This window comes from Perca flavescens, chromosome 4 (genome assembly GCF_004354835.1).
Source record: "Perca flavescens isolate YP-PL-M2 chromosome 4, PFLA_1.0, whole genome shotgun sequence".
Classification (NCBI taxonomy): Eukaryota; Metazoa; Chordata; class Actinopteri; order Perciformes; family Percidae; genus Perca; species Perca flavescens.
In genome coordinates, this window is record NC_041334.1 from 8,589,840 (window position 1) to 8,616,093 (window position 26,254).

Here is a 26,254-nt window from a genome sequence, read left to right on the forward strand (position 1 = left end):
TTTATAATAAAAGAAAAAATATATATATTCAAGAACAACAACACACAAAGAACAAACAATGAATATAAAAAAACCTAAACAACTAAACCTCAGTAACAAAGACATTTTTTTTTTTAAAAACATTTACCCTTAGAACAGCACCTTTTGTAATTGAGTCAAATATGTAATTTCCTCAAACACCTTTTTATTGCAATAGGTCTTTAATATATAAGAGTAAACTGATTCCATACCTGACTAAATTTACCTTTTCTATTGTTCAATCTAGCTATTGAGTATTCAAAGGTCATAATTTTATTTCATTCTGTGAGTTGTGGCTTGTTTGCATTCTAGGGTTGGGCGATGTCCCCTAAAATGGCAGTTGACGATGTTTACAGTAAAACGTTGTGATGGACGATGATATAGTTGTCTTGGGGGGGCGGGCGGTGGGGCTGATATTTATTTCTACTACTATGGGCTAACAGTTAACAATAGAAACAATCAGACATACATTTAAATGCCCTCTGTAAATAGACAGTATTACATGCTGCCACTGGTAGGGGCAGTAAATTACAACTTAACCTACTTTTACTTAACTACGGTGCCGTAAAGTCTAGACAGAGCGAAGGTAATAACCTAATATACCATCATTACTGAGTTTAAACTACATTCTCGGTTATATTAGCACTGTATAACGCATTCAATAAACAGAAACAAAACTCTGCACATGAACAGATGCGCAGTATTAGCTCACACATAAAATAGCACCCTAACGTACATTCATAAATCCTACATAACATCGTCATCAGACTTACTTATTGATGCACGCACACAGTAGTATCCACAAAATTAGTCCAATGAGGGGATAAAAGGAAAGTGTGATAGCGTTCCACGTTCACGCCTTTTCTCTCTTGCTAGAGACCGCTGTGTCCAAGCCGAGGCGCATGGTTACCGCATGCTGATACATTGCTAGACCAGGTAGAGTGAACTACTATACTGACAGGGAGAGAGAGAAACTGTATCACTACAAATAGGTTGCACGTAGCTAGTTGCTAGTTTAAGACTGACGCAGTTGTCAATTTCCTGTCCACTAAGATTAACGTGTGTCTGACATTGACATATATAAAAGGTGTCTGACAGGGTGGGGGGCGTGGCATCACAATGGTGGCTCTCCATCATGATGCTGGTCAACCATCACAATGACGATGATATCGTCCATCGGCACAACCCTATTGCATTCTTGAAAGTCAAGTCAAGTCAGCTTTGTCTATTGTGCTATACATGCATGACATACGGCACAAATGAAATTTCAGTCCTCTCGGACCCCTGGTGCAAAATTCAATAAAAATAAATAAGTTTCTATAAATAGAAAAGACATAGAATAAACAATCAACAATTTGCATATTAGTCTGTGGCAGGGGGCAGTGGGGGCAGAGTGGGCAGAGTAGGAAGTGAGGAGGGAGGGAGTGACGGTAGAGCACGGAGGGAGTTGAGTCTCCTGACAGCCTGGTGGAAAAAACTGTCTTTGAGCCTGCTGGATTTGGCCCGATGCAAAGAATAAGGCTACGTTCACACTGCAAGTCTTAATGCTTAATTCAGATTTTTTGCTCAGATTTTTGTTTGGCTGTTCACATTAATGTGGCCTATATCAGATTCCAGAATAGAAAAGAATGAAGAGAAAGAGAGCCAAATTGGCTATTTTTCCAAAAACTGAGCGGTTACAGTATGATCCTTCTAGTTTTGATTGACTTGAAGTATCTCCCAATACACTAATTCACTCTCCCTCCATTGACTTGCTCCATCATTGTTCTCCATTTTGTAGGCCTAGTCAAGTTTTTAATTTTACTGTCTGTGTCTCCCACCTGCACATAATTGTGACAAATGTCGATGTAGATTGACATAAAAGTCGCATCAAATCTGTTGACACTGCAGCCACATTGAAAAAAAATCAGACCTGGGTCTGATTCAGGACCAAATATGAAAGTGGTCTAAATCTGATATGAAAAAATCTGGGCAAGATTTGAGTGTTCACACTACTTCTGACCTAAGTCTGACCTGGTCACTTGACCCCCCTCAAAAAATCGGATTTGGGCCACTTTTGCCTGCAGTCTGAACGTAGCCTAAGTGTTGCTGCAGTAATACAGCCTGCCATCACAAGTCCAAACTGCACTTTGGTGACACCTTGTGGTAGCAGTGTTTTGTCTCCATGAAGGCATAACTGAGGGGAGTCTGGACAAGGTTGCCCTATCCATTCTCCAAGTTTCTCCAGCACCTCCCTCCAAAAGGGAAGAAATAAAATCTAAGAACAATTTTATAATGGATGAATTTGCTTCGAACGTCTCTTGTAGCCCTGGCAACATATTATGTTTTGCCATGTCTCTTCCCCAATATCCTTTCCTATATCCTTTTGTCAAATCAACCTTAAATTCTCACAATCTCCAACTTTGAATATTCATTATGTTTTTTATAAAAAAAATGAAGGCATGATGCGTTATGGTGGGTAAATTAAAAAAGTCTTTCACCATATTATTTTCCACTTCTCTCCTATAAGGTTTAAAGATACTCTCTATACTGCTCCGTAGTTGTAGGCATAGGCAGACTGGCAATCTGGCAATTCTGGCGAATTCCAGAAGGGCCGATACACTCTTGGGTCGATTTGGGCCACTGGAAAAAAGAAAAAAATTGCGGCAACACTGGCGTTTCACACTAGTTTGACAAAAACATGCTACCTGGAGCCTCCCGTCTGGTGCTGTCTACTTTTCAAAATAAAAGCTCACGTCTGGTCCGCTATGTCTTCGTACTTTGGTGTTTTGGGTGTTTAAGTATGTAACTATGTTATATTCAAGCATTACCATTCTAAGATGGTGCCATGAATTGCTCCAGTGTGTGTATTATTTCATTATGAAAGCCTGTACGTGCGCCTCATGCTGCTGCTGCCATAATCTAATTTGAGCCTGGTTTTTGCAATTATAAAACAAAAAATTTCTCCGTCTGAAATTGGGCCAGTAAGGGACGGAATTGCCGCAGCCAAATTTTTTGTCCCAGTCCGCCCCTGGTTGTAGGTGTATCCAAAAGACTCCCTTTCCTTTCAAATTAAATTGGTCAACTAATGACTTAAATGTTGTGCCTATTTAGAGATAATTTATCACACTTAAACCAGCCTCCTGTCAGGTATCCCAAATAAAAGCTTCCCTATACTGATCCGTGGATTACTCCAAATAGAAGAATAATTCTGTTTGTACTGAGATTTCCCAATTTTTGAAGAAAGAATACATATATTTATGTAGGGTTTGTCTGATCCCAAAACCCAAAATAAAATAATTTTTCTATTTACGACTCAAACACCAAAAAAGTCATTTCTGATGCGTATGTATTTAATATAATTTTAAAACACACTTTTAAGAATAGTTTCTAATCAGATGCTTAAAGGGGTGATAGAATGATTATATAGGGTATTTCACACTGTTCCTTAAGGTCTCCTACTAGTGTATGTAACATTGGTTGGGCTGAAAATGGCCTGGCTGCTGTTCTATGGGCCCTAATGCAACCCTGTGAAAAATCCCTGGATGAAACAAGAGCTTTTCTGCCTTATATGGTATGCTCATGAATATTTAGATGAGCTGCACAATGATTGGTTGGTTGAAGCGCACACACACACACACACACACACACACACACACACACACACACACACAGCTCCTCCCCTCTGTGCCGGTGCACACCACGTCACACACACTGCACAGACATGTTATACATTCTTCATCTGCTATTTCATTACTAAATTCACTTCTGAGACTTTTATGCAAGAAATCAACTATGTAGAGCTCAAATATGGGCCATTTTACGAAAATTGATTGCTAATTGCAAATTTGGTCAGACTGTGTCGGAATTCAGGAGCTCCACAGGCTGACGTGCAGCCCGGCCTGTCGTCCTTCACAGACCCCGCTGTGAGCTGGCTGGAGCTCCATCACGGCCGGCAGCCCGTGGCGCTCCATACCCAGCGCAAAGTCACCGTTTCTGGGTTACTGGACGACCAAATGCCGCTGCCCTGATGGAGCTCCACGCCCGGCAGCTCGCTGCTCTCCCTGCCCTCTTCCTGCTAAATGTCCGGTGTGTGTGAGTGAGCCCACAATCTCTTGTGGATCATTTTAACTTCGAAAAACCAAAGGTTCCAGTTAATCTTATAATGGATATGTGTGTTGAGTTCTTTAACAATTGGGAAATAAACGCCTCTTGTCCGCGAGTCGGCAGGCACCGGCCACTGTCATGTCAGATTTGCATAGGAAATAGGTGTCAATGGGACTTTGAGGTTCTATATATGCCTATTTTACCCACCGAACTGTCGTAATTCAACTATGATAAGGTAAACTCTGTTTTGCATTCTATAACCCCTTTAAACAATTTCACAAGTCTATCTTAGAGGTGGTAGAAGGTGTGAGTCAGCGCGAGTGTTGGTTCTGCTTCACATATGACACCAGTATCACCAGCTGTGAATAGTAAACACGGTCACTTTTCCGGATCATGCAGATTTGGATTTTGTCTCCATGAATCACCTTCATCTGGCCACAAATGTTCCTTCTGTGCACATCTTCTTCCTGAAAGAAGTCATGCAATTCAAGTTAGTGCTGAGTGGCAGCATTGACTACATTTTCATGCACATGATATTCAGACTAAGCTGTTTACATGGCTAATGAAAGTGAATAGTCCACAAATATTCCCGTGTTTTTCCTATGGTTTTGTGTGTAAGTAACTGATGGGAACAACAATCTTTGAAACTGGTCCAGTATTAAGCGTGAGGTTACAGCGGCAGCCACAGACTGGGTTGCAATGTAACCCTAGAGGCAAATGTAAAAGTTCTGTTTTTGCCGCTGACAGACATAGACCTTTTAAACCTCTTTAAGACCTTTTTGTTAAACCAGAAACAGCTCTGAGGTCGCTAGCACTAAACCCACCAGACTCCATTTTAAAAAACACTACTTTTAGCGTGTATAGAGCCAACATATTTTCACATGTAAACTATTTGTTTATTTAAACCAAAACTAGAGTTGTGATGGTTGGAAAAGTGGAAAGACAACCCAAAACGGCTTTTCATGGTTTTATTTAGTTTCTGTCGACTTTGAATGAAATGTATTTTACGATGCTGAAATTACTATGGCTTTAGCGAACACAATTTCACGGATGTTTTTCTGTTTAAAAGAACAATCTTACTATTTAACAGAAAGGTCGACCTCCTTAGAAATCCTTTCCATAATGTTGTCATACACTTAGAATATTAATCTGAGCCTGTCAGCGGCAAAACAAGCACTTTTGTGAACGTAAATACAAGCTGGACAATTTCCCTATTAACTTACATTGTACCTTGTTTCGCCGCTGCCGACTGCAGCGATCTCGCTTAATACTGGACCAATGTCAGAGATTGTTGTTCCTATCAGTCACTCAGACTCAGTTACTCTTTAAAGTACCCATATTATGCTAATTTCCAGGTTCATAATTGTATTTAGCGGTTATATCAGAATAGGTTTACATGGTTTAATTAAAAAAACACACCATATTTTTGTTGTACTTCACATTGCTGCAGCTCCTCTTTTCACCCTGTGTGTTGAGCATTCTGTTTTAGCTACATAGTGAGGCATCTCACTTCTGTTCCATCTTTGTTGGGAGTCACACATGCGCAGTAGCTAGGTAAGGACTACTAGCCAGTCAGAAGCAGAGTATGAGGGCGTACCACGCTAGCAGCTAGGCGAGCATTATAACGTGTGTTACATAGTGATGCACGTTTGTCACGTAAGTAAAGGCTGGATTACAATAGAGCTGTTTGGAGCAGTTTGTGAACAGTGTTTTCTGTTGGAGATTGTAAGTTCCTTTGGGGTAGACTTTTTCACTTTGTAAACCTATAACATGCACAAAAAAGATATATAACACAATAAAGGAAAGGGGAAAATGCAAAAAGCATAATATGAGCACTTTAAATTGTATTAACAAAATCGCAGATGGAAGTTAAATAAATACTCTAACATACAGTGTCAGATGAATTTTCTCCATTTTAAACATTTTTCCTTCTGCAGACGCACAGACTGAGGCTAAAGCACTGCTAATCTGATTGTTTTGAAAGCTTATTGTTTGTTTTTAGTCATTGTGTTCATGTCATGCTCTGTTTCTGTGCAGCTGTTGGTGAAGAATCTTCAGTTTGAGGATGGGAAGATGATTGCTGCAGCGCAGTACTTTGCCTCAGGCAGCAGTGCTACTGTAGAGCTCTCTGAGGAGGAGAAAAGCTTCGCTGAACAGATGAGGGTAGGCCTCCACTCCGTCTCATTCTAGGGAAGCTGAAAGAAATCTAACTGAAAAGTTTGTCCACTAAGAAATGTTCTGTGTTGACTTTTGTTGCTGATGTTTCCTCACAGACAGTGTGGCAGAGTATTCTGAGTAATGTCAGTCAGATCGAAGACTCCACTGATTTCTTCAAGTCTGGTGCTGGGTCCATGGATGTGGTCAGGTAAGGAGAAAAGGGTGAAAGATGGATTTATCTTCTTAAACAGAACTTATCTGGTGCACTCTAGGCATTCAGCTGACTCTCCCATCTGAAGCTAAAGTCATTTCTAGGCTACCATAGTCTCATGCATCCAAAAGCAATGATGGCAAAGTTTTGAGACAAAATCAAATCAAAAATTAATCCATCTATAAATTGATGCATACAGTACAGGCCGAAAGTTTGGACACACCTTCTCATTCAATGCGTTTTCGTTTTATTTTCATGACTATTTACATTGTAGATTCTCACTGAAAGCATCGAAACTATGAATGAACACATATGGAATTATATACTTAACAAAAAAGTGTGAAATAACTGAAAACATGTCTTATATTTTAGATTCTTCAAAGTAGCCACCCTTTGCTTTTTTATTAATAAGGGAAAAAATTCCACTAATTAACCCTGACAAAGCACACCTGTGAAGTGAAAACCATTTCAGGTGACTACCTCATGAAGCTCATTGAGAGAACACCAAGGGTTTGCAGAGTTATCAAAAAAACCAAAGGGTGGCTACTTTGAAGAATCTAAAATATAAGACATGTTTTCAGTTATTTCACACTTTTTTGTTAAGTACATAATTCCATATGTGTTCATTCATAGTTTGTCAGGAAAATAAAGAAACACATTGAATGAGAAGGTGTGTCCAAACTTTTGGCCTGTACTGTATATGCACACATACGTTCATTGTAATACAGTATTTATCTGCACTGTACAGTAATAACTTTTTATTATTTCAAACTATCACTATAGGTTGCTATATAGCGTATAGGCTGAAAGGTAAAAACTGTTTGCATCACTTAACTTCTGCTGCTGTACTCAGCTCATCAGTTCCAATGTGTTCCACTAGTGTTGTTTTCACAGCAGAAAATAAGTGTCAACACAGACCATAATCCACTTGTCCATACAAAATGTCCAACACTTTGGTCCAGACTGAAATATCTCAACATGAATTTCATTAGGGGAGACATAGTCTGGATCGACGACCAATCATTTCCAGGATAATGTGTGTTGACGCTGTTCTCTTCGGGAAACAACAACAAACTTCAAGCTAGCAAGCTACACGCTGAAAATGTCAAGTTTTAAAGAAATTTTGGAATGTGCAACAAGGCAGGCCTGCTTGGTTCTTTCAGGAAATGATTGTAAAGATTTATAAAGAATATGTTTATTGGCATTTCCTCTCTAACTGAGACGTTTTGGGACCAATTGGTGGGATTGCTGTGGACGAAGTACACACGGAGATACACTGGTAAGAACCAATGAGGTTTAACCATGTATCCAGCTAATTTAAATAGCTTACGATACTGTATTATGTCAACAGTTAATTTAATATAGTATGAAGTGTTTCTTTTGCGGGTTGCAAATGTTCCACCAAAACAAGTTCCTTCCTGAGACTATTTAGCAGAGCCACCGTTGCTGCGTCTGGAGCTTAGCACCGCCCAAGGTGATTGTGATTGGTTTAAAGAAATGCAAACAACATTAAGTGTTTTTTCCTCCTATCCCAGAATGCATCTGTGGTGTAGCCATACCTTGCAAGACTAGGGGAGACACTACAGGCAAAAACATAATTTCTTAATTTTGAGCTATTTGTCTTCCATACCATGTCCTCTTTCAGACTAGTGGAAAGAAAACATTTATTTTACTACACTATGTCTATTTGCGCCTGTAGATTTCTTAAATTCACCAAAAGTTAGTATTATGCCTCATTTGCATATTTAAACAATTATTTCAGAAACTTTGTAGTACAAAAAACAATTGTCTTAATGTAAGTAACCAACTGGGGTTAGGGTTAGGGTTCTGGTTCCGCAGGCAGTGTCTCTGTCCAGCCCTCGCCTACGCTCCGTTTTAGCACCTGTCTCTTTAAGCCCCCATCCTGAATAAACCCAGTCTGCTCTGATTGGTCAGCATTTCTGGGTCTTCTGCATCTGAGTCTCTGCACCATCGTTGCAGCTGGGGACACACTGTAGTGGCACTTTCTACCTATATATAGTACAGTTGTGACATCACAACTGTCTGAAGTCCTGACGGCTCGTTTTATAGGCACAGTTTCTGAATACAGGCTGTGTAGCATTTCTCTGTGGATTGAGCGTTTTGATACTTTCACAGTATAGCACCTCGACTGCTTTATATTTACCATGTCCATGTTCCCCAGAGGAAGCAGCCTGCTGACTTTTCTCCTACCCCTATGCCATCAGCACCTTGTCACTAGTGCTTCAGAGGGAAACATTTTGACAAATATGGGATGGATTGCCATGACATTTTGTTCAGACATTTAATCCCCATTACATTTATTCACCCAGAGCCATCATCAGCTCAAAATTTCTGTGTGTCCAATACAAATGAATGACATCCCATCAGCCTCATTTATATTTTATGTTTATTGTTGATTGGAAAATGTTAGCATGCTAACATGCTAAACTAAGCCACTATATCTTCTACACATCAGCATGTTAGCAATGTCACTGTGAGCATGTTGGCATGCTGATGTTTTCTCAGAATTCTGATATTAAACTCAGAACTCAAATACATTTTTCACATGTGGCCCTAATCATCTTCCATAGTAACCCAGTCAGGCTGTTAACTAGTTTTATTTAGTCACCATAGTAAGAAATCCCACTGAATCCATGTTCTCTCTCCAGGCTGGTGGAGGAGGTGAAGCTGCGGGCCAGTAGCTGCCAGCTGCAGAACGAGGACGTCTACATGAACTGCACCTTCAAGGATTTCATCCAGATGTGCGTCAGGAAGCTCCGAGGGGAGGACGATGAAGAGGAGCTGCTCGTTGACTATGTTAGTATGTAAATAGACAGAAAAGAGCTGTGACTGGCTGCTATTTGGGAAGACGACATGTTGACTGTGGTTTAATTCCTCAGGTGGAGAAGAACAGCAACAACATGAGCATAAAGATGCCTCATCAGCTGTTCATTAATGGGGAGTTTGTTGATGCAGAAGGAGGAAAGACCTACAAGACCATCAACCCCACAGACGGCACGGTGAGGACCACAACACCCACAGAATCACACAAAATCAACACTATTTTTTTTAATACTGAGTTTTGTCTAGAGCACATTGGTCCATATCCACGACGTTCCACTTCCGGGATTGTTCCGGTGCCGAATGTCACCCTTTACAACCAGTCCGTCCCCTTCCTCTTTCTTTGTGTTGTAATTCTAAACTCCGGTGGATTTATGAGGACTATGGTTAACTGTTCCTCAGATCTCTGCAGGGTAAATCCAGACAGCTAGCTAGACTATCTGTCCAATCTGAGTTTTCTGTGACATGACTAAAACTACTTTTGAACGTACACGTTCTACCAAAACAAGTTCCTTCCCGAGGCTATTTAGCAGAGGCACCGTGGCTCCGTCCAGCACTTGGCGCCGCCCATGACGATTGTGATTGGTTTAAAGAAATGCCAATAAACCAGAGCACGTTTTTTCTCCCAGCCCTTTTCTGGTGTTGGGGCTGCGGCTGTTAATAGCTTGCTAGTTTAAAGGTATTAAAAGGTGAATTTATAGAATGCCAGTCAAAATATTAAGTGGAAATAACTTTCATATAATGCAGATTTTACAGACTGCCGTAGTCAATTTAAAAAAGAGACATCTTTACCACTATATTGTTGTAACCTGCCGAACTAATCCAACAGGGGAGTTCTCTTGTACCACTGTCCTCTCTGCTGGCTGTGTGATTATATGTCCTGTCTGTGTGTGTCCTATAGGCCATCTGTGACGTGTCTCTGGCCCAGATCAGTGATGTGGACAGGGCAGTCGCTGCTGCTAAGGAGGCCTTTGAAGAGGGAGAGTGGGGCAAGATGAACCCCAGAGACAGAGGCAGACTCATCTACAAGTCAGTGCACCATTTCTTACTAAACTTAACTTAAATCTATAGTGCATAGTTTCTGTCTCCCCCATGAGGAATTCTAAGTAATGACAACAACACTGTCGGCGCGTCCACATGATACAAGCCTTCAGTGATCACGCACCGCCCCCCACCTCTCCTCCACGCAGTTGCTAGTAGCCAAGGAGACACGAAGTATTAAAAAAACAGGATGGACTCTTCAGAAGAGGTCATTATCTAATCAGGGAAGGCTTGTATCATGTAGACGCACCGACAGTGTTGTTGTCATTACTTAGTATTCCTCATGGGGGAGACAGAAACTACATACTATAGCTTTAAAGTGATGGTTCGGAGTAATTTCACCCTAGGGTCCTTTGCACCATGACCTTGAGCCAAACACCCCCCCATAAGCTTTTTTCACCTGGGTCGAACATTGGGAGAGTTAGCGTTGAGTAGCGTTATCAGCTGAATAGCTTATTAGCGCAGGGGCTAATGGACCCACGTTTGTATCTCGTAAATGACCCCACTAATAATGCCCGAAATGATACCAAACTTTTACACTAGTACAAATAGGTTATGTACTCATAAAACGATGGATTGGAAAGTTTGTAAGTACACCAGAAGTTTATGAACACTTGCCTGCTCTCTTCTGCTCTCTGTTGCTGCTGCTGCTGCTACCTGCTGTTAGACGAGTGCTTAGGGCCGTCTACAAATTACTACACCGAAAAGAAATACAACAAAAATATTTATTAATTTAATGATTAAATAAGGTAATGTCTCCAAACTTATCTCAGTTATTACTTGTCTCCTGCTAGTTATACTACAGCACTTACTTTAAAAAAAAAAAAAAGTTCAATTAAAAAATATTTTTGTTGAATCTCTTTTCGGTGTTGTAATTTGTAGACGGCCCTAAGCACTCGTCTTACTGCCGGCAGCAGCAACAACAGCAGAGAGCAGAAGCCAGCATGCAAGTGTTATTTACATAAACTTCTGGTGTACTTACAAACTTTCCAATCCATCGTTTTATGAGTACATAACCTATATGTACTACTGTAGACGTTTGGTATCATTTTGGGCATTGTTAGTGGGGTCATTTACCAGATACAAACGTGGGTCCATTAGCCCCTGCTATTCAGCTGATAACGCTACTCTACGCTAACTCTCCCAATGTTAGACCCAGGTGAAAAAAGCTTCTTGGGGGGGTGTTTGGCTTGAGGTCATGGTGCAAAGGACCCTAGGGTGAAATTACTCCGAACCATCACTTTAAGGTAACACCTTATTATTGAAGCAAAGTTAGTTTTTTATTTTATACATTTTTGTTTGGTATATTTTTAAGAGCAGCCCCAATGTAATCAGCTGTGTTGTGGTCATTCTGTGCCACTAAGTGAAGATGACGTTTTTTTGCTCTGCACCCCAGGCTGGCTGACCTGATGGAACAGCACCAGGAGGAGCTGGCCACCATCGAAGCCATGGACTCTGGAGCGGTTTACACTCTGGCCCTGAAGACTCATGTGGGCATGTCCATCCAGACCTTCCGCTACTTTGCTGGCTGGTGTGATAAGATCCAAGTAAGACTGAAATGAGATGAAACTGATCTAAAACTTCAACTGGTAAAACCACCAAACGATAGCAGGATATAGCTAATCAGCAAAAGAACATGGATGAATACATGGTGTCCTCTTTTCACAGGGTAGTACCATTCCTATCAACCAGGCCAGGCCCAATCGGAACCTCACATTCACCAAAAAGGAACCAATTGGGTGAGAGAGTGGATTTAACATTCACAAACACACTCACACACAGTGTGCAGTGTTACAGCAGCAAAACCACAAAAATGGGCATGAGAACCATCAGTAAAAAAGCAAGATATAATAAATAAGTAAACAGTAGAAAAGCAAAGTATTAGGGATCGACCGATACTGGTTTTTAAAGGCCAGTACTGATTATTGGTAGTTAAAGAACCAGATTACTGATATTTGGAACAGATATGCATTTACAGTGAAAATGCAAATCTTTAAATCAAAATTAAGATTTTGGCATATTACATTACAAAACTTTTTTTTTTATTCTTTAAGCAATTATTTAATAAATGAGAAACTTTCAACATAATACCCAGTAAGAGAGATTTAGATAGTGATGTGGGCGGGACATGAAGTCAGACTCAGTGGTAAGTGAAACAGAAGCAAAGGGACAGACACAGAGCTGTAGCCGAGTCAAAGTAAACCACTTTTTGTTATCAGGTAAAACAAACAACACAGATACAGATAATCTGCAAACTGCTAAAAAAAACTACAAAGTATATAAGTAGACAGACTGAACGGTTGCATTCACATAGTAAATATTGCTATTGCACAGCGTGCTGCCTGTAAAATAGGAACTCAGAAGCAAAACAAGTCTATGTAAAGTTATTACCTTGACACACATATTACTGCAATAAATAAATGACAGATGCAAACACAGGCACTTGTGTCATTAGCATGCACAAACCGTCCCTTTCTTTCTCCTCAGAGTGTGTGCCATCGTGATTCCCTGGAACTACCCTCTGATGATGCTGGCCTGGAAGACCGCCGCCTGCCTGGCAGCGGGGAACACAGTCGTCCTCAAACCGGCTCAGGTCAGACTTTGTCCATACAACATGACAGTAATAACTGCTAGATAACATCTCCAAATTAGGACATGGTCATTTTAATACATTGAAATCAGTTTTAGTTTTAATATTGTCATGTTGGGCATGTTGTGGTCGTGTGTCTCCGACTTTGGACAGTGATCAGCTGTCTCTATCTTGTTGTGGGGAGGATGGACTGATGGAACATCAGGGACCGCAATGGAAATGAGTCCTGGACTTTGTCCATTTCTACCTGATACTCTGATGATCTCAATGTCTTATAGATGTGTGTTTTATGCCTCCGCACCAGCGACAGCTGTGGCTTGAGAATTCCTACGCTAATTCTGACATTTCACACAAATGTCTAATAGGATCAAATGATCAAGTGATGACATTATATAACCCAAAGGTCAAAGGTGAACTTCTCTGTGACATTGTAATGTTCCTTAAAGGGTAACTACCGTTTTTTTCAACCTGGACCCTATTTTCCTATGTTTTGTGTTTAAATGACCGATGGGAACAACAATCTTTGACATTGGTCCAGTATTAAGCGAGATCACTGCAGTCGGCAGTGGCGAAACAAGCTACAATGTAAGTTTATAGGGCAATTGTCTAGCTTGTATTTACCTTCACAAAAGTGCTCGTTTTGCAGACTACACCATAACTCTGGAACAGAAGGTGAAGACATTTGGTCGGAGACTGAGTTGGTGGCACTAATCTTGAAACAAAGTCTTCAATACATATATTATATAAGTCTGGACAGACATGGATATAACTGCAACTTAATTGGTTGGCAGAGGCATAATAATAATAATAATAATAATAATAATAATACATTTTATATATATAGCACTTTTCAATAGGGGTGGTACGGTTCATGAAAAAACATCCGAACCGCTCAGTTCGCTTGTCTCAGTTCGCTTGTCTCAGTTCGCTTGTCTCAGTTCGCTTGTCTCAGTTCGCTTGTCTCAGTTTGGCACGTGTCGCACGGTTCGTCAGTACACTGTTAATGTGCACTAACCACTTACTGCCGTAGTGCCCACTTTCGACACTTACTTACTGGAAATGACAAGCGAGATGAGCGTGACGAACGCAACACATGGCAGCTGATTGGACGAACGCGTCACGTGGGTCTGGCTACTCCCGAATTTCAAAACGGACTCTAATGGCGGCTCGTTCAGAATACGATCTCATATTTTACGAAACGTGTTTCTGAAAACATTTAAAGCGAGAAATAGACTATGTAGTTGCTGAATCTGATCTGCCGAGCCGACCGCTGAAACCGAAGTGTAGTGCATGGATGTATTAAGAGAACGGTGGACTGTGCGTTGCTGCAGGTCACGTCACGTGTATGAATGGCAAGTGGGAGAGATAAGGAAGGCTGCCCGGAGTTGGAGGATGCGCCAGCATCATATGAGTCTGGTGTGTGGGAACATTTTTATATATAATATGCTGAAGTATATTTCTGGAGTGTTAAAGATTAAAAGAAAAAATAACAACAAGAACCGTACAGAACCGAAAACCGTGACCCTAAAACCGTGATACAAACCAAACCGTAGGTTTTGTGAACCGTACCACCCCTACTTTTCAAGCATTAAGGACAAAGTGCTTTCCATATTAAAAGATTTACCGGATATTAATTACGAATCAGAAACCCATGTAAGCCCCCCTCCCCACAATGACATACAATTTAGAACATTAGAACATGAGATCATAAATTTCAAGCAGCTTTTCAAAAAAACAGTGAAAGTGCAAGATGGAATGACAATAACAGAAACATGTATGGAAATGCATTTAAAAACCCTAATATGATAATACAAATCAAGCATGATTTAAATACCTAATGACAGTGAAGTTAAAAAAAAAAGCATAAAAAAGTATCAAAAAGAGGAAATATGCAGTGTTGCGATAATTGGAAAGCAGACATGGTTAAGTGAAGGCCGTCTTGTAAAAATTAGTTTCAAGGAGGCACTTAAAAGCTGCAGTGGAGTCAGCCAATCTCATAAACCAGTGAAGAGGTCATTCTAGTTCAGTAGCTGCATTTGCATTTTGTCAGATAAACAGAATGAAAATGGCTGTGCAGTCTGCAGTAGTACTGTTGAGTGGATGAGTCTACATGCCAGCAGCCCTGTGAGGCAGCAGTGCGTTGAGGTAAATGCTAACGTGCTGATGTTAAGCTGGTGTACAGTACTTAGCACTTAACACAAAGTACACCTAAGGCTGACGGGAAATTCATTAGTTCTACAGGTATTTGGTCGTACATTTTGATTTAGTACATCTCATCCTGAGGGGAACATGACAGTCTGCAGTCTTTTGTTTCCAGGTGACTCCACTGACAGCACTGAAGTTTGCCGAGTTGGCGGCGAGAGCGGGACTGCCTAAAGGAGTGGTTAACATTCTGCCGGGATCGGGTAGGAGCACTTAGCCTGGTTGGACAGTACATTAGTTTTATGGGATTTGTTTTTGTGATATCATCTCCAGATTAAGCATACACAGTGAATATCAGCAGCTCATCAAGTGCATGAAAGTTACGTGAGATGTTATTAATGTCCTCCTTCTTTTCTTCTAGGTGCTCTAGTGGGTCAGCGCCTGTCAGACCACCCTGACGTCCGTAAACTGGCCTTCACAGGTTCCACTGAAATTGGTAAACACATCATGAAGAGGTGAGAGGTACAGCACATTTACAAAACTCTGACCAAACAAAATGTCACATTCACTGCTCATCCCCATGTACCTGTGTCCTCCTGCATCTAAAGCTGTGCAGTCAGCAACGTGAAGAAGGTTTCTCTGGAGCTCGGAGGAAAGTCCCCTCTCATCATCTTCAGTGACTGTGACATGGACAAAGCTTTGCGCATGGTGAGGTCATTCATAATTCTAGTCCTTTAGTTTAAGCCATAGAAATAATAGAAATGATAGACGTAGCATCAGTGACGTCATTTATTGATTTATGGACTACCATTTTTGGTAAATTGGCAGTCAGCATCTTGTTTTTTTGCAACCTGACGTGATGATTTCTGACAAGGGGGTGGAGCTGGGGAGGATGACACGGCCCAGCCAGTGTTGTTTATGGTTGCTATGGAAAAGTTGTTGATTTATAACTCTTCTGAAGCAAGTCATCCAGCGGAGATTTATCGACGGGTAAACACAGACCTCAGGGTACTGGAGCCGTTCATCTGCATGTACGGCAGAACAGCAAACCTGCAGATTTTCACTTAAGTAACCAGCTAACGCTGGCTTGCTAGCTTGGTTGGCAGAACGCTGAACAATAAGCGACCAAATGTTCAGATGAATTCTGCTAAAGTGAAAACACACAGTGAGAGGGTCAAAGTTGAAGATGAAAACATGGACAACAGCCAAAAACAAGTTGAGGTCTGTTTTAATGTCCACAGTGTTAGCATGGTTAGCATCGTTAAGCCTCTGTCCTGATTGACAGGTCCTAAAGCATTCCCTGCTTTATCGTCTATTTTAAAATAAACGAGACCATCATTTACTACATGATCATCATGTTGTATTAAGGAAGACTTGAAACTAGTTATTGAGACCATAAACTCATTATGAAAATGTTTACTGAGGTAATAAATAAAGTGAGAAGTAGGCTCATTTTCTCATTGACTTAGATTATAGAAACAGACTTCTTTTTGGAGCCAGTGCTGGAAGTTACAAAGAATGCAGCTTTAAGGAGCTTAAGCATTGGCTTTACATTTTAAAACCTAGAGAGTCCATAATTTTTTACAGTCTATGGTTTAAATAGTTTCAGAAGTAAAAAACTGTGATATCTGTGTATTTCAGGGCATGAGTTCAGTGTTCTTCAACAAGGGAGAGAACTGCATCGCAGCTGGCAGACTGTTTGTGGAAGACAACATTCATGAGCACTTTGTGAAAAGAGTGGTATGTCTTTTTATCTCAGATTTGCATCTCATTTTCTCAGTTGTCATGGAGATAAACAAATGATTATTTATAAATACTTTAATATTAATTACAATGAATGCAATCAATAAATGCTTCATATTTTATATCCGTATACATTTTTCATGTATTTCTGCATTGTAACATCTTATATTAGTGTGTATTATTATTATTATTATTTTGACGATACATACCTCATGTCATTGCATCCTCATTGTCACCAGCAAATCATATCATGAATCGATTGTTAAAGGGTAATTTTCTAATGCATTGGTGTCTAAGTGACTGATAGGAACAACAATCTTTGTAATTGGTCCAGTATTGAATGTGAATGCTGTAACCTACAGCCGTGAACCGGGCTGCAATGTAACCCTACAGGACAAATATTAAGCGTCAATTTGCATCCACAAGTTCTGTTTTTGCCGCTGACAGGCTCAGATTATTATTCTATTAAACAAAAAGGATCTTACTCTTTAACAAAAAGGTCTATCTCTGTAGAAATCCTTTCCATAATGTTGTCAGACACTTAGAATAATTATCTGAGTATGTCAGCGGCAAAAACAGAACTTTTAGTAGACGCTAACTTAAGGTGCGCAATAGCTAAATTACTTACATTGTAGCTTATTTCGCTGACTGCTGACAGCAGCGTTCTCACTCAATACTAGAGCAATTTTAAAGGTCCTATGACATGTTGCTTTTTGGATGCTTTTATATAGGCCTTAGTGGTCCCCTAATACTGTATCTGAAGTCTCTTTCCTGAAATTCAGCCTTGGTGCAGAATTACAGCCACTACAAGCCAGTCCCACAATGAGCTTTCCTTAAGCGTGAATTATACTGGCTGTTCCCAACCTGGTGCGCGCCATTGTGACATCAAAATGACGAGTGCGAGCCGAAGTCGCGCACCACTCTTTTTTTTTTCAGCCGCGCGGAATTTTTCTCAAAGGCGGAGCAGGATACCCAGGGCTCAGTTTACACCTATCGCCATTTCTAGCCACTGGAGGACCATAGGCAGGCTAGGTGAACTCATATTAATGTAAAAATGTTCATGCCATGGGACCTTTAAATATTGTTGTTCCCATCAGTCACTTAGATACAAAAACATAGGGAAATAGGGTTGAGAAAAAAAAGTTGAAATTACCCATTAAGAGGTTATTTACAGGCTGAAATATGAGAGACAGACTGCAGTGAGCTTTACTTAAAAGATTACTGTAGCATAGAGGACAACAGGACACAAGATTGATGCTTCAATTCAGTAAAACATCTTAGTCACATACTGAAAACTCACATACTGAAATGAGTGATTGAGAGTGTGCATCTATGTTTTTGTGGTCATCTTATTTGACATTTGTCTCAGGTTGAGGAGGTCAAGAAGATGAAGATCGGTGATCCACTGGACCGCGCCACAGACCACGGCCCTCAGAACCACAAGGCCCACCTGGACAAACTGGTGGAGTATTGTCAGATTGGCATCAAGGAGGGAGCCACTCTGGTCTGTGGGGGCAAACAGGTGCAGCGTCCAGGTAATGTAGTGATGTCTGTGTGGTCCACCTGTGATATGACAGATGATGCATGATCTCATGTAGGTCTATAATGTGCTGTCTTGTTATATGTCTGCCTCCAGGTTTCTTCTTCGAGCCCACGGTGTTCACTGATGTGCAAGACCACATGTACATCGCTGTAGAGGAGTCATTCGGCCCCATCATGATCATTTCCAAGTTCAAGAGCGGGTAATGCTGACTGAAGATTACGCCACATTTACCACAGCTCACAAAATGTTCACAAACTGTCTTTTCTTCTCTGGCTCAGCGAGGTGGACGATGTCCTGAGAAGGGCCAACGCGACAGAGTTCGGCCTGGCGTCAGGTGTCTTCACACAGGACATCAGCAAAGCTCTGTATGTCAGTGAGAAACTCAACGCAGGCACAGTTTTTGTCAACACCTACAACAAGACTGACGTGGCCTCGCCTTTCGGAGGCTTCAAACAGTCTGGCTTTGGCAAAGACCTGGGTAAGAAAACCTGCTGCTGTTGTTATGTAGCTGTAGTTCTTTATTCATGTCCTGTAATAGAAATGGCATTACATAAAGATACATTTAGGCCATTAAGGGTTTTTTTCTTATACTAATGACACATGTACGTTTGTTTGTGTGGAAAGCCCACTTTTATTAAGCAACTGTAGGAAGGCATTCAGAAATGTCAACAGATAGCTCATCAGCGCACACGGGGCAACAAGCGCATTTCTAAATATCTGTCCGAACCCGGCCCGGCCTGTCGGGTACCGTTTGGGTCAGGTATCCATCCTCTAGTCATGATAAAGATTGATTGTGTGCTGTAGGTTGCTGCTCTTGAATCTGTGTTTGCACTGCTGGATGATTAATAAAACCAACAACATCCAGCACCGTAAGACAACGTTTATTTAACTTAATTAATTAGGGGTGTGACGAGATCTCGCGGGATTAAAATGTGATGAGACTTCTCGTCGAGGTAAAAATTCATTCAATTTAAATCAGTCACAAGTACAAAGCAGCAGCCAGTAGAGTCTAACCTGGTTGGTCTTATAATACATCTGGCTTTGAAGATGAGTCTTGCTTGGACCTCTAAATTAGCATAGATGATCCCCCTCGCCCGTTTGCCAAAGTTGACTCAGAGTTAACTTTTGCAGAGCAGTAGGGGAGTTGCAATTGTAAAAAAGTGGCCTGTAAAACCCAGCGTTAGAACATTAGCAGGTACGGCCGCTCTCTCTCTCTCCCTTGCGCCCGACACACACGTCGACTGCAGCGTGCAGTTCAGTGTGGTGCTGACTCACACAGATCGCTCTTTTTCTCTTTTTTTAAGCAGAAAGCCAAACCCAAACCCCTTGACTTTTAATGATATTAAACAAAGAGAAATATTCTCCCCTTGTCCTATAATGGCCATAAATCAATACAAGAGCAGCCTACTTCCTTGTTTACTGCTGCAATGAAACGCCTGGTTACGTTGTAACCTTGGCTCTCTGAGGAAAGACTATTTTTCCAGTCATATTTCTTAATTTAAGTTTTCTTTAAAATAGTTAAAATCTCGTCTTGTCTCATCTCATGAGCTGTGTGTCTCGTCACACCCCTACTGGCTATACATTACAATACAACAATACTACGGTATATTGACCAGAAACTAGTTATCTAACTGTTAGTGTGGATTATTTAGTAGTGCCCGCCTCACGCTGATCTTGTGAAGCTCTGCTGTTAACCAGGAAACACAGGGATGTAAACGGCAGATGTTTGAAACCCAACACACTTGGGTCACATCCTGCTGCAGAATTGGGACAAAGTACTCAAGTTTGTTGTGATTATTATCCATACTTACTGTAAGTGTCTATGTCACTCCAACAGGACAAGATGCTCTCAACGAATACCTGAAGACAAAGGCAGTGACCATCGAGTATTGAGTTAAATCCCAGGAGGGAGAAGCAGCGGGAGGCAGTGGGAGGGACACGCAGACATGTACTCATGTCTCTCATTAGTGACTACTGACTAATAACACTGTATGTGCCTTAACATCTTTAACATATGAATGTTCAGTCCTCTCAAAAACCTCTGAGCCATGTTGTAGTAGGTATTGTCCTAAACTATGCAAATGAAGAACAAGTGACCTCTCCAACTCTTTTGTAATCAATGTGATTGAGTTTTTAAAACAAATAGGAATATTTTCAACAGATTGTATTCATTTCTAATATGGCTTACATTAGGTCAAATGTAACATTTCTAATAACAATGACAACTGCTGAGCATCATCACTGCTGCGTCCCTCTTTATTCCTGTTGTGTTGCAGCAGCATGAATGTCTGCAGGCAACACAATGATGTGTTCATTCAAACTACAAATGTAACATTCTAAATCTTGAATCATTTTATTACACAAAGTTCCTTGTGGCTCTTAACCCTTGAAATGACTGCTCACTGATTAAAGGGATATTTCACAGTTGGAAAGATGAATATATCTTTAAATTGGGTCACTTATGTAGTTGAAATGTGAAAAATGTTTCGAAATTGGTGGCTTCTAGGCCGAGAAAAGCCAGAAAATGTGTTTTTGGCTCATGTGGATGAAAGACACCAAATCCCAGAATAACTTCCCTTTAGAATACCAACTTACCGTTTACAGACAGACAGACAGTGAGACAGTCTACTCAAGTATGTTTTATTGTCATTTCAACCATATACACAAAACAACGTTTCACCGTGGCTCAAGTGGTTACACAATTAAAATATATAAAACAACACGAAACAGGCTGGTAAAGTTCAAACACAGCAGCATTAGCGCTTGGTGGGCTTAAACACAGAGTATAAACACAGCCGTAAATTTGTGGAAGAAGCATTTAACAGTCACAAATTCCATCTGTAATAAAGTGTCCCGACACAGTTTCGTTGAAGTTGGGTGTAGTCCAGTTTGTTGTCAATGTACTTGCAAGCAGGATTGATGGAACAGGTGGCTGTCTAGCGTTAGCTTTTGAATGCACATAATTGTTGTAAATGTTTGCTGCTGAGAGATTCCATCTGTAAAGTGTCCTGCATATTCAAGATGTATCAATGTACGCTTGTTGCGCGGTAGTTTGAATGCACATAATTGTTGTAAATGTTTGCTGCTGAGAGACTTACTGTTTAGCAAGGATTCAAGATGAACACATGCGGGTTGAACACATGCGGAAGTAGCTCTTACTACTGGCTATAGTTCATTGCCTCTGGTCAAAAAATCTTCCGATGACGCAAAAATCTTAATTTTCCATCATCGGAAGATTTTTTCCAGACCCACAATACAGAGATCTCTCATCTCTGGGGGACATGAGGGAGGGAAGCACGGCCAATGCGAAAATACTACCGGGTTTCTACTGATACAAAGCTTAATGCTAAATCGGTGAAGTATCCCTTTAAACACTACATACACAGAATACTTGAGCATGCAGGCTTGTGGCCTTATAAAACTAACTTTCTGTCATATTTGCTGGAACTTACCCTATACTAAAATAATAAAATACTTCAATATATGGTCTATGGGTAAAGTAGCATTGATCGCTTTGAAGGGGGATAGCTTTTGTTCCCACCGGGGATAAAAATAGTTCAGCAGAGGCAGGGATATGTAGACAAGAAACTGAACTTCTTCAGTAACATAACATTTGGTACACGCATCCATGTGATGAATTCTAATAACTTTTCTCATTTCATCTCACACAATGACCACGTCTGTTCAGGAACATTCCACTTTGGGTTTACTGTGAATACAGACCTAAAATAAAGGGTGCTTTTGGCTTTCAGAGCACTAGGTATGATAACACACTGCATGCGTATGTGTAGCGTAGATACGTGCCTGATCGTGCGCCTGGCCATTCATACTCTCTCTCTCTCTTTCTCTTTCTCTTTCTCTTTCTCTCTCTCAATTCAATTTTCAATTCAATTTTTCAATTTAATTTGCTTTATTGGCATGAACAAAGAAAACATGTATTTATACAATAAAAGTGTGTGAATAAAATGTACAACCAACATACATAGCATATATAACAAAATAAAAAATTTCTAATATTAAATATGAAGTAACCAGTCTGCAAGAAACATAACAGTGCAATATTGTATGAGGTAATGAGATAGTTATCTCACACACAGCTGTGAATTGTTCTATAGTTTTATGGCTTGTGGCAGGAAAGATTTGATACCGAAGCTGTCGGAGCCTCTTAGAAAAGGTGCTCCGCTGTTGGACCAGGGGCAGGATTATCCATGATAACAATTTGTTCAGTGCCCTCCTCTCCACCACTGCGTCAAATGTTGCTTCAAATTAAACTTTTATTTTGTATTTAGCTACAATGTAAGTTAATAGGGACAATTGTGCCGCTTTTTTAACGTTCACAAAAGTGCTTATTTTGACATTGACAGGCTCAGATTAATATTCTGTGTCTGACAACTGACGATGAACATTTGCTCCATAGGGTTACATTGCAGTCAGTCTGTGGCTGCTGGTTACAGCTTTCACACTTGATTCTGGACCAGTAAAGTTATCTAACTATCTATCTTTAACACTCTTCTGAAATAAAAATTTCTAGTTTCTTTAGTTATATATGATTATTAATGATTAATGATCATTTATCTGAAGACACTATACTTTTATTCAATTTTCATTTTTAGAACAGGCCTGAGGGCTAGTATGATCTACACTATACTTTTTTTTTTTATTTATTTCTCATAGTATGTACACACTAGCCAATTGCAAATATATAAAGAAAGCTTGTACAGAAAAAAAAGATAAAACACCTAAATAACCAGGAACCAAAAATCTGCTGTGATATCCTCACAACCAGCATGCATTGCACCAAGGAGACGGTAATCAACGTGTTGTTAACGTGTTGTCTACGTTTTGTCCACGTGAAAAATCAATGTGTTGTCTACATGCTATTTATTTGTGAGAAATAACGTGTATTTGAACTGTTTGGCTTTCCATACTTGCTGACCCCAAACGTTTCACCTACCACTCTGTAGGTACTCTGTTCATTCAATTCAATTCAATTTTATTTATAGTATCAAATCATAACAAGAGTTATCTCCAGACACTTTACAGACAGAGTAAGTCTAGACCACACTCTATAATTTACAAAGCCCCAACAATTCTAATAATTCCCCCAAGAGCAAGCAATGCGACAGTGGCGAGGAAAAACTCCCTATTAGGAAGAAACCTCAGACAGACCCAGGCTCTTGGTAGGCGGTGTCTGACGGTGCCGGTTGGGGATCTGATGAACAGTGGCGATAATAGTCACTTTAAAGATAATGGAATAGTGACTTCAAATGATAGTCTTAGTAGTTCATGTCAGTGGTTCCCAACCTGGGGTCCGGGCACCCCCAGGGGGGGCGGCAAAGATCACAGGGGGGGGGCGCAAGTCTTTATCTGGTTTGAGGTTTAGGAAAAAAAAAAATATTTGTACATGTTAAACAAATTATGATAATACAATAGAATATATAATGTATACAAAAGTCTGTATGAAAACTATAGATTTTGTTGTATCCTCGTTTTTCCCGCCACCACGGCATCACTGTTTTATGAATGAAACATGGCGGAGAAACGTAACAGTGCTGATAACCCCTCTGTATCAAAAAAGAAAGTAAGGCTCTATCTCGAGAGTTACCTCAACTTCGGTTTCGGGGGGGCTCAGCTTTTCTTAGACATGAGTAGGGGGGGCGCCAAGGAAAAAAGGTTGGGAACCACTGGTTCATGTCATATCAGGCCGCTGCAGGGCGTTACAGGATGTAGCGCGGCACAGCAGAGCATGGATGGACGTAGCAGGAAGCTGCAGGGTTCAGCAGGACGCTTCAGGGACGGGCCAATAAAATTACACAACAGGTCAAATCCGAAAATGCTTCAACCAAAGGGTTTCCGTTAAGTATCTCTAAACCACGATTTTCCAGAACAGTTTGGAGTGCTCTCGTTCCCACACCACAGGCCACCGCATTTACGTGCATCTGCATCATCATAGAAATGTGTTGATAGCGTCATTGTTTTCTTATTATAGCTTGATATGTCGCTATCAGCTGGCACATAAGCACTATTACAACTTGTGCAATATAAATCATTTGTAGATTGATGGCGTGATCATCATCACATTTTGTCTGGCAAAAAATGTCAGCTTGAATGTTGTGCAATTCAGTGTATGGAAACACCATAATATGTCTCAAATCAATTCAATGTAGCAATTTCATCACAAAACAGCATGTGCTGTCATTACGTGTGACCTATGTGACATTTTTTGTGCATCACTTGGAGCCGGTCAGGTTGGTAACAGCCAGTTTAATCAGCCTCTGCCTGCATTTACAATGGAAGATAACAGTGTGTAAATGCTCATCTCAAAGGACAACAGCAAGCATGCTCTGTCTCGTTGGAAATCCTCCGTTGCTGTGAGGAATTTCCCATCTCTACAACCTAATCTTCTCTATGCAAAACTTTGACACTTACTTTATCTTTACAGTCATGAATAATACATGCAATTGAAATAAATAAACAAAATTGAAGCTGTTCTCTTCCTTTTCAGTATTTTAACAGTTAATAATAATAATAATAATAATAATAATAATAATAATAATAATAATAATAATGATGTGCTTGACTTTTCCCACAGTATAAAATATCAAGCAGATCACAAGTAAATATCTCAGTACAAAACATTTCACCACTGACTACAGCAACATACACTGCAACGTACCTGCATTTACAATGGAAGGTAACCATGCAAAGGCTCATCTGAAAGGACAACAGCAAGCATGCTCTGTCTGGAAAGACAGCACATGTAGGTGCTAGTTAGCATACAGAAAATATTTTTTGAGTGGTAAAACATGAATAAAACGGCTGGTAACTAAATACAATCATTGCCAAATTAACTTCAGACAATTGTTATATCTGACCAAACAAACTTGGTCAACTTTTAAGTGCTTTTCAAGTAGTTAATTCTTTATTGTCCACAAGCATTCATAGACGTGTTACCTTGTTGGAAATCCTCTGTTGGTGTGAGGAATTTCCCATAATGTTGCGCTACATTTAACTGGCTATTAGGGGGGAAGCAGGTACAAATTTTAACACTATGGCGTAGTTGTTCCAATTTATTAGAATTTAACCTGAACCCATTCAACTATGTTACATACAGTATGCACATGTTTTTATTCGCCGTTGGATGGAAACACACTTTCCCCAGCTTTATTCGCTTGAATTTATTTTTGCCAAACTTCAGAAAATTAGATTGACAATTGGATGGAAACTTGAGCCACTGAACCTGTATTTAGCCAGGATCTGTCTCTGCTTCAGATCTCTGACAGTGTGCAGACACTCAGCCAATTTATATTCTCTGTTAAGAGTCAAATAACAATGTAGTCTACTTAAACTTAAATTAAGACGTGTCCAAAATGTAATAGCTGGTTTCTGTATATTTAGCAGTAATGGGAAACGACCCGTCTTTCGTCGACAGGTGTTATTTGGCGTTTTCCTTTGAACGTTTAGAATTCTTCTACAGAATTCCGTGTGTATGCATGCAGAAAGATAGCAGACAGTCTGCCGCTCTCTTGGTTCAAAGGAGAGAATGCCTGTTTGCCCCAGCTCCAGAATTTCAGAAACCATCTAGTTCAGAAAGTTCATACCATCTGCAAACAGCAGCCTCCTGATGATCCAAACACTAGGTCCTCTGTGGTAGAAGTGCTGCAGATTTTGAGTAGAATCAGGTGCAATGACTCCATCATGGCGATAGCAGAGAAATACTATGGGTGTTTGTCCCAGAAGTCATGCTCCAATCTACTGAGTGGGCCCCAAATTTCACTTCCATATAGTGCTATCGGTACACTATCGATTGTATTAATTTAATTTAATTTTGTATTTAATTTATTAATTTAACATCTCCATGTGCCTGATGGCGTGTCTCGCT

The 26,254-nt window shown here is 40.3% G+C and overlaps 1 protein-coding gene across 1 annotated transcript in view; it reads left to right on the forward strand.

Moving 5' to 3' along the window:
- Window positions 1-20,613, forward strand: part of aldh1l1 (aldehyde dehydrogenase 1 family, member L1) — a 32,562-nt gene extending 11,949 nt beyond the window's left edge. Inside the window, exons 8-23 of the mRNA XM_028575246.1 lie at window positions 6,142-6,267; window positions 6,378-6,469; window positions 9,142-9,289; window positions 9,373-9,492; window positions 10,215-10,342; window positions 11,751-11,901; window positions 12,023-12,093; window positions 12,842-12,947; window positions 15,262-15,349; window positions 15,508-15,601; window positions 15,695-15,794; window positions 16,728-16,826; window positions 18,199-18,364; window positions 18,466-18,571; window positions 18,651-18,850; window positions 20,210-20,613. Of these exons, the coding sequence (XP_028431047.1) occupies window positions 6,142-6,267; window positions 6,378-6,469; window positions 9,142-9,289; window positions 9,373-9,492; window positions 10,215-10,342; window positions 11,751-11,901; window positions 12,023-12,093; window positions 12,842-12,947; window positions 15,262-15,349; window positions 15,508-15,601; window positions 15,695-15,794; window positions 16,728-16,826; window positions 18,199-18,364; window positions 18,466-18,571; window positions 18,651-18,850; window positions 20,210-20,265 (1,851 nt within the window). The 3' untranslated portion in view covers window positions 20,266-20,613. The remainder of the gene's footprint in view (window positions 1-6,141; window positions 6,268-6,377; window positions 6,470-9,141; window positions 9,290-9,372; window positions 9,493-10,214; window positions 10,343-11,750; window positions 11,902-12,022; window positions 12,094-12,841; window positions 12,948-15,261; window positions 15,350-15,507; window positions 15,602-15,694; window positions 15,795-16,727; window positions 16,827-18,198; window positions 18,365-18,465; window positions 18,572-18,650; window positions 18,851-20,209) is intronic.
- Window positions 20,614-26,254: the final 5,641 nt, after the last annotated feature.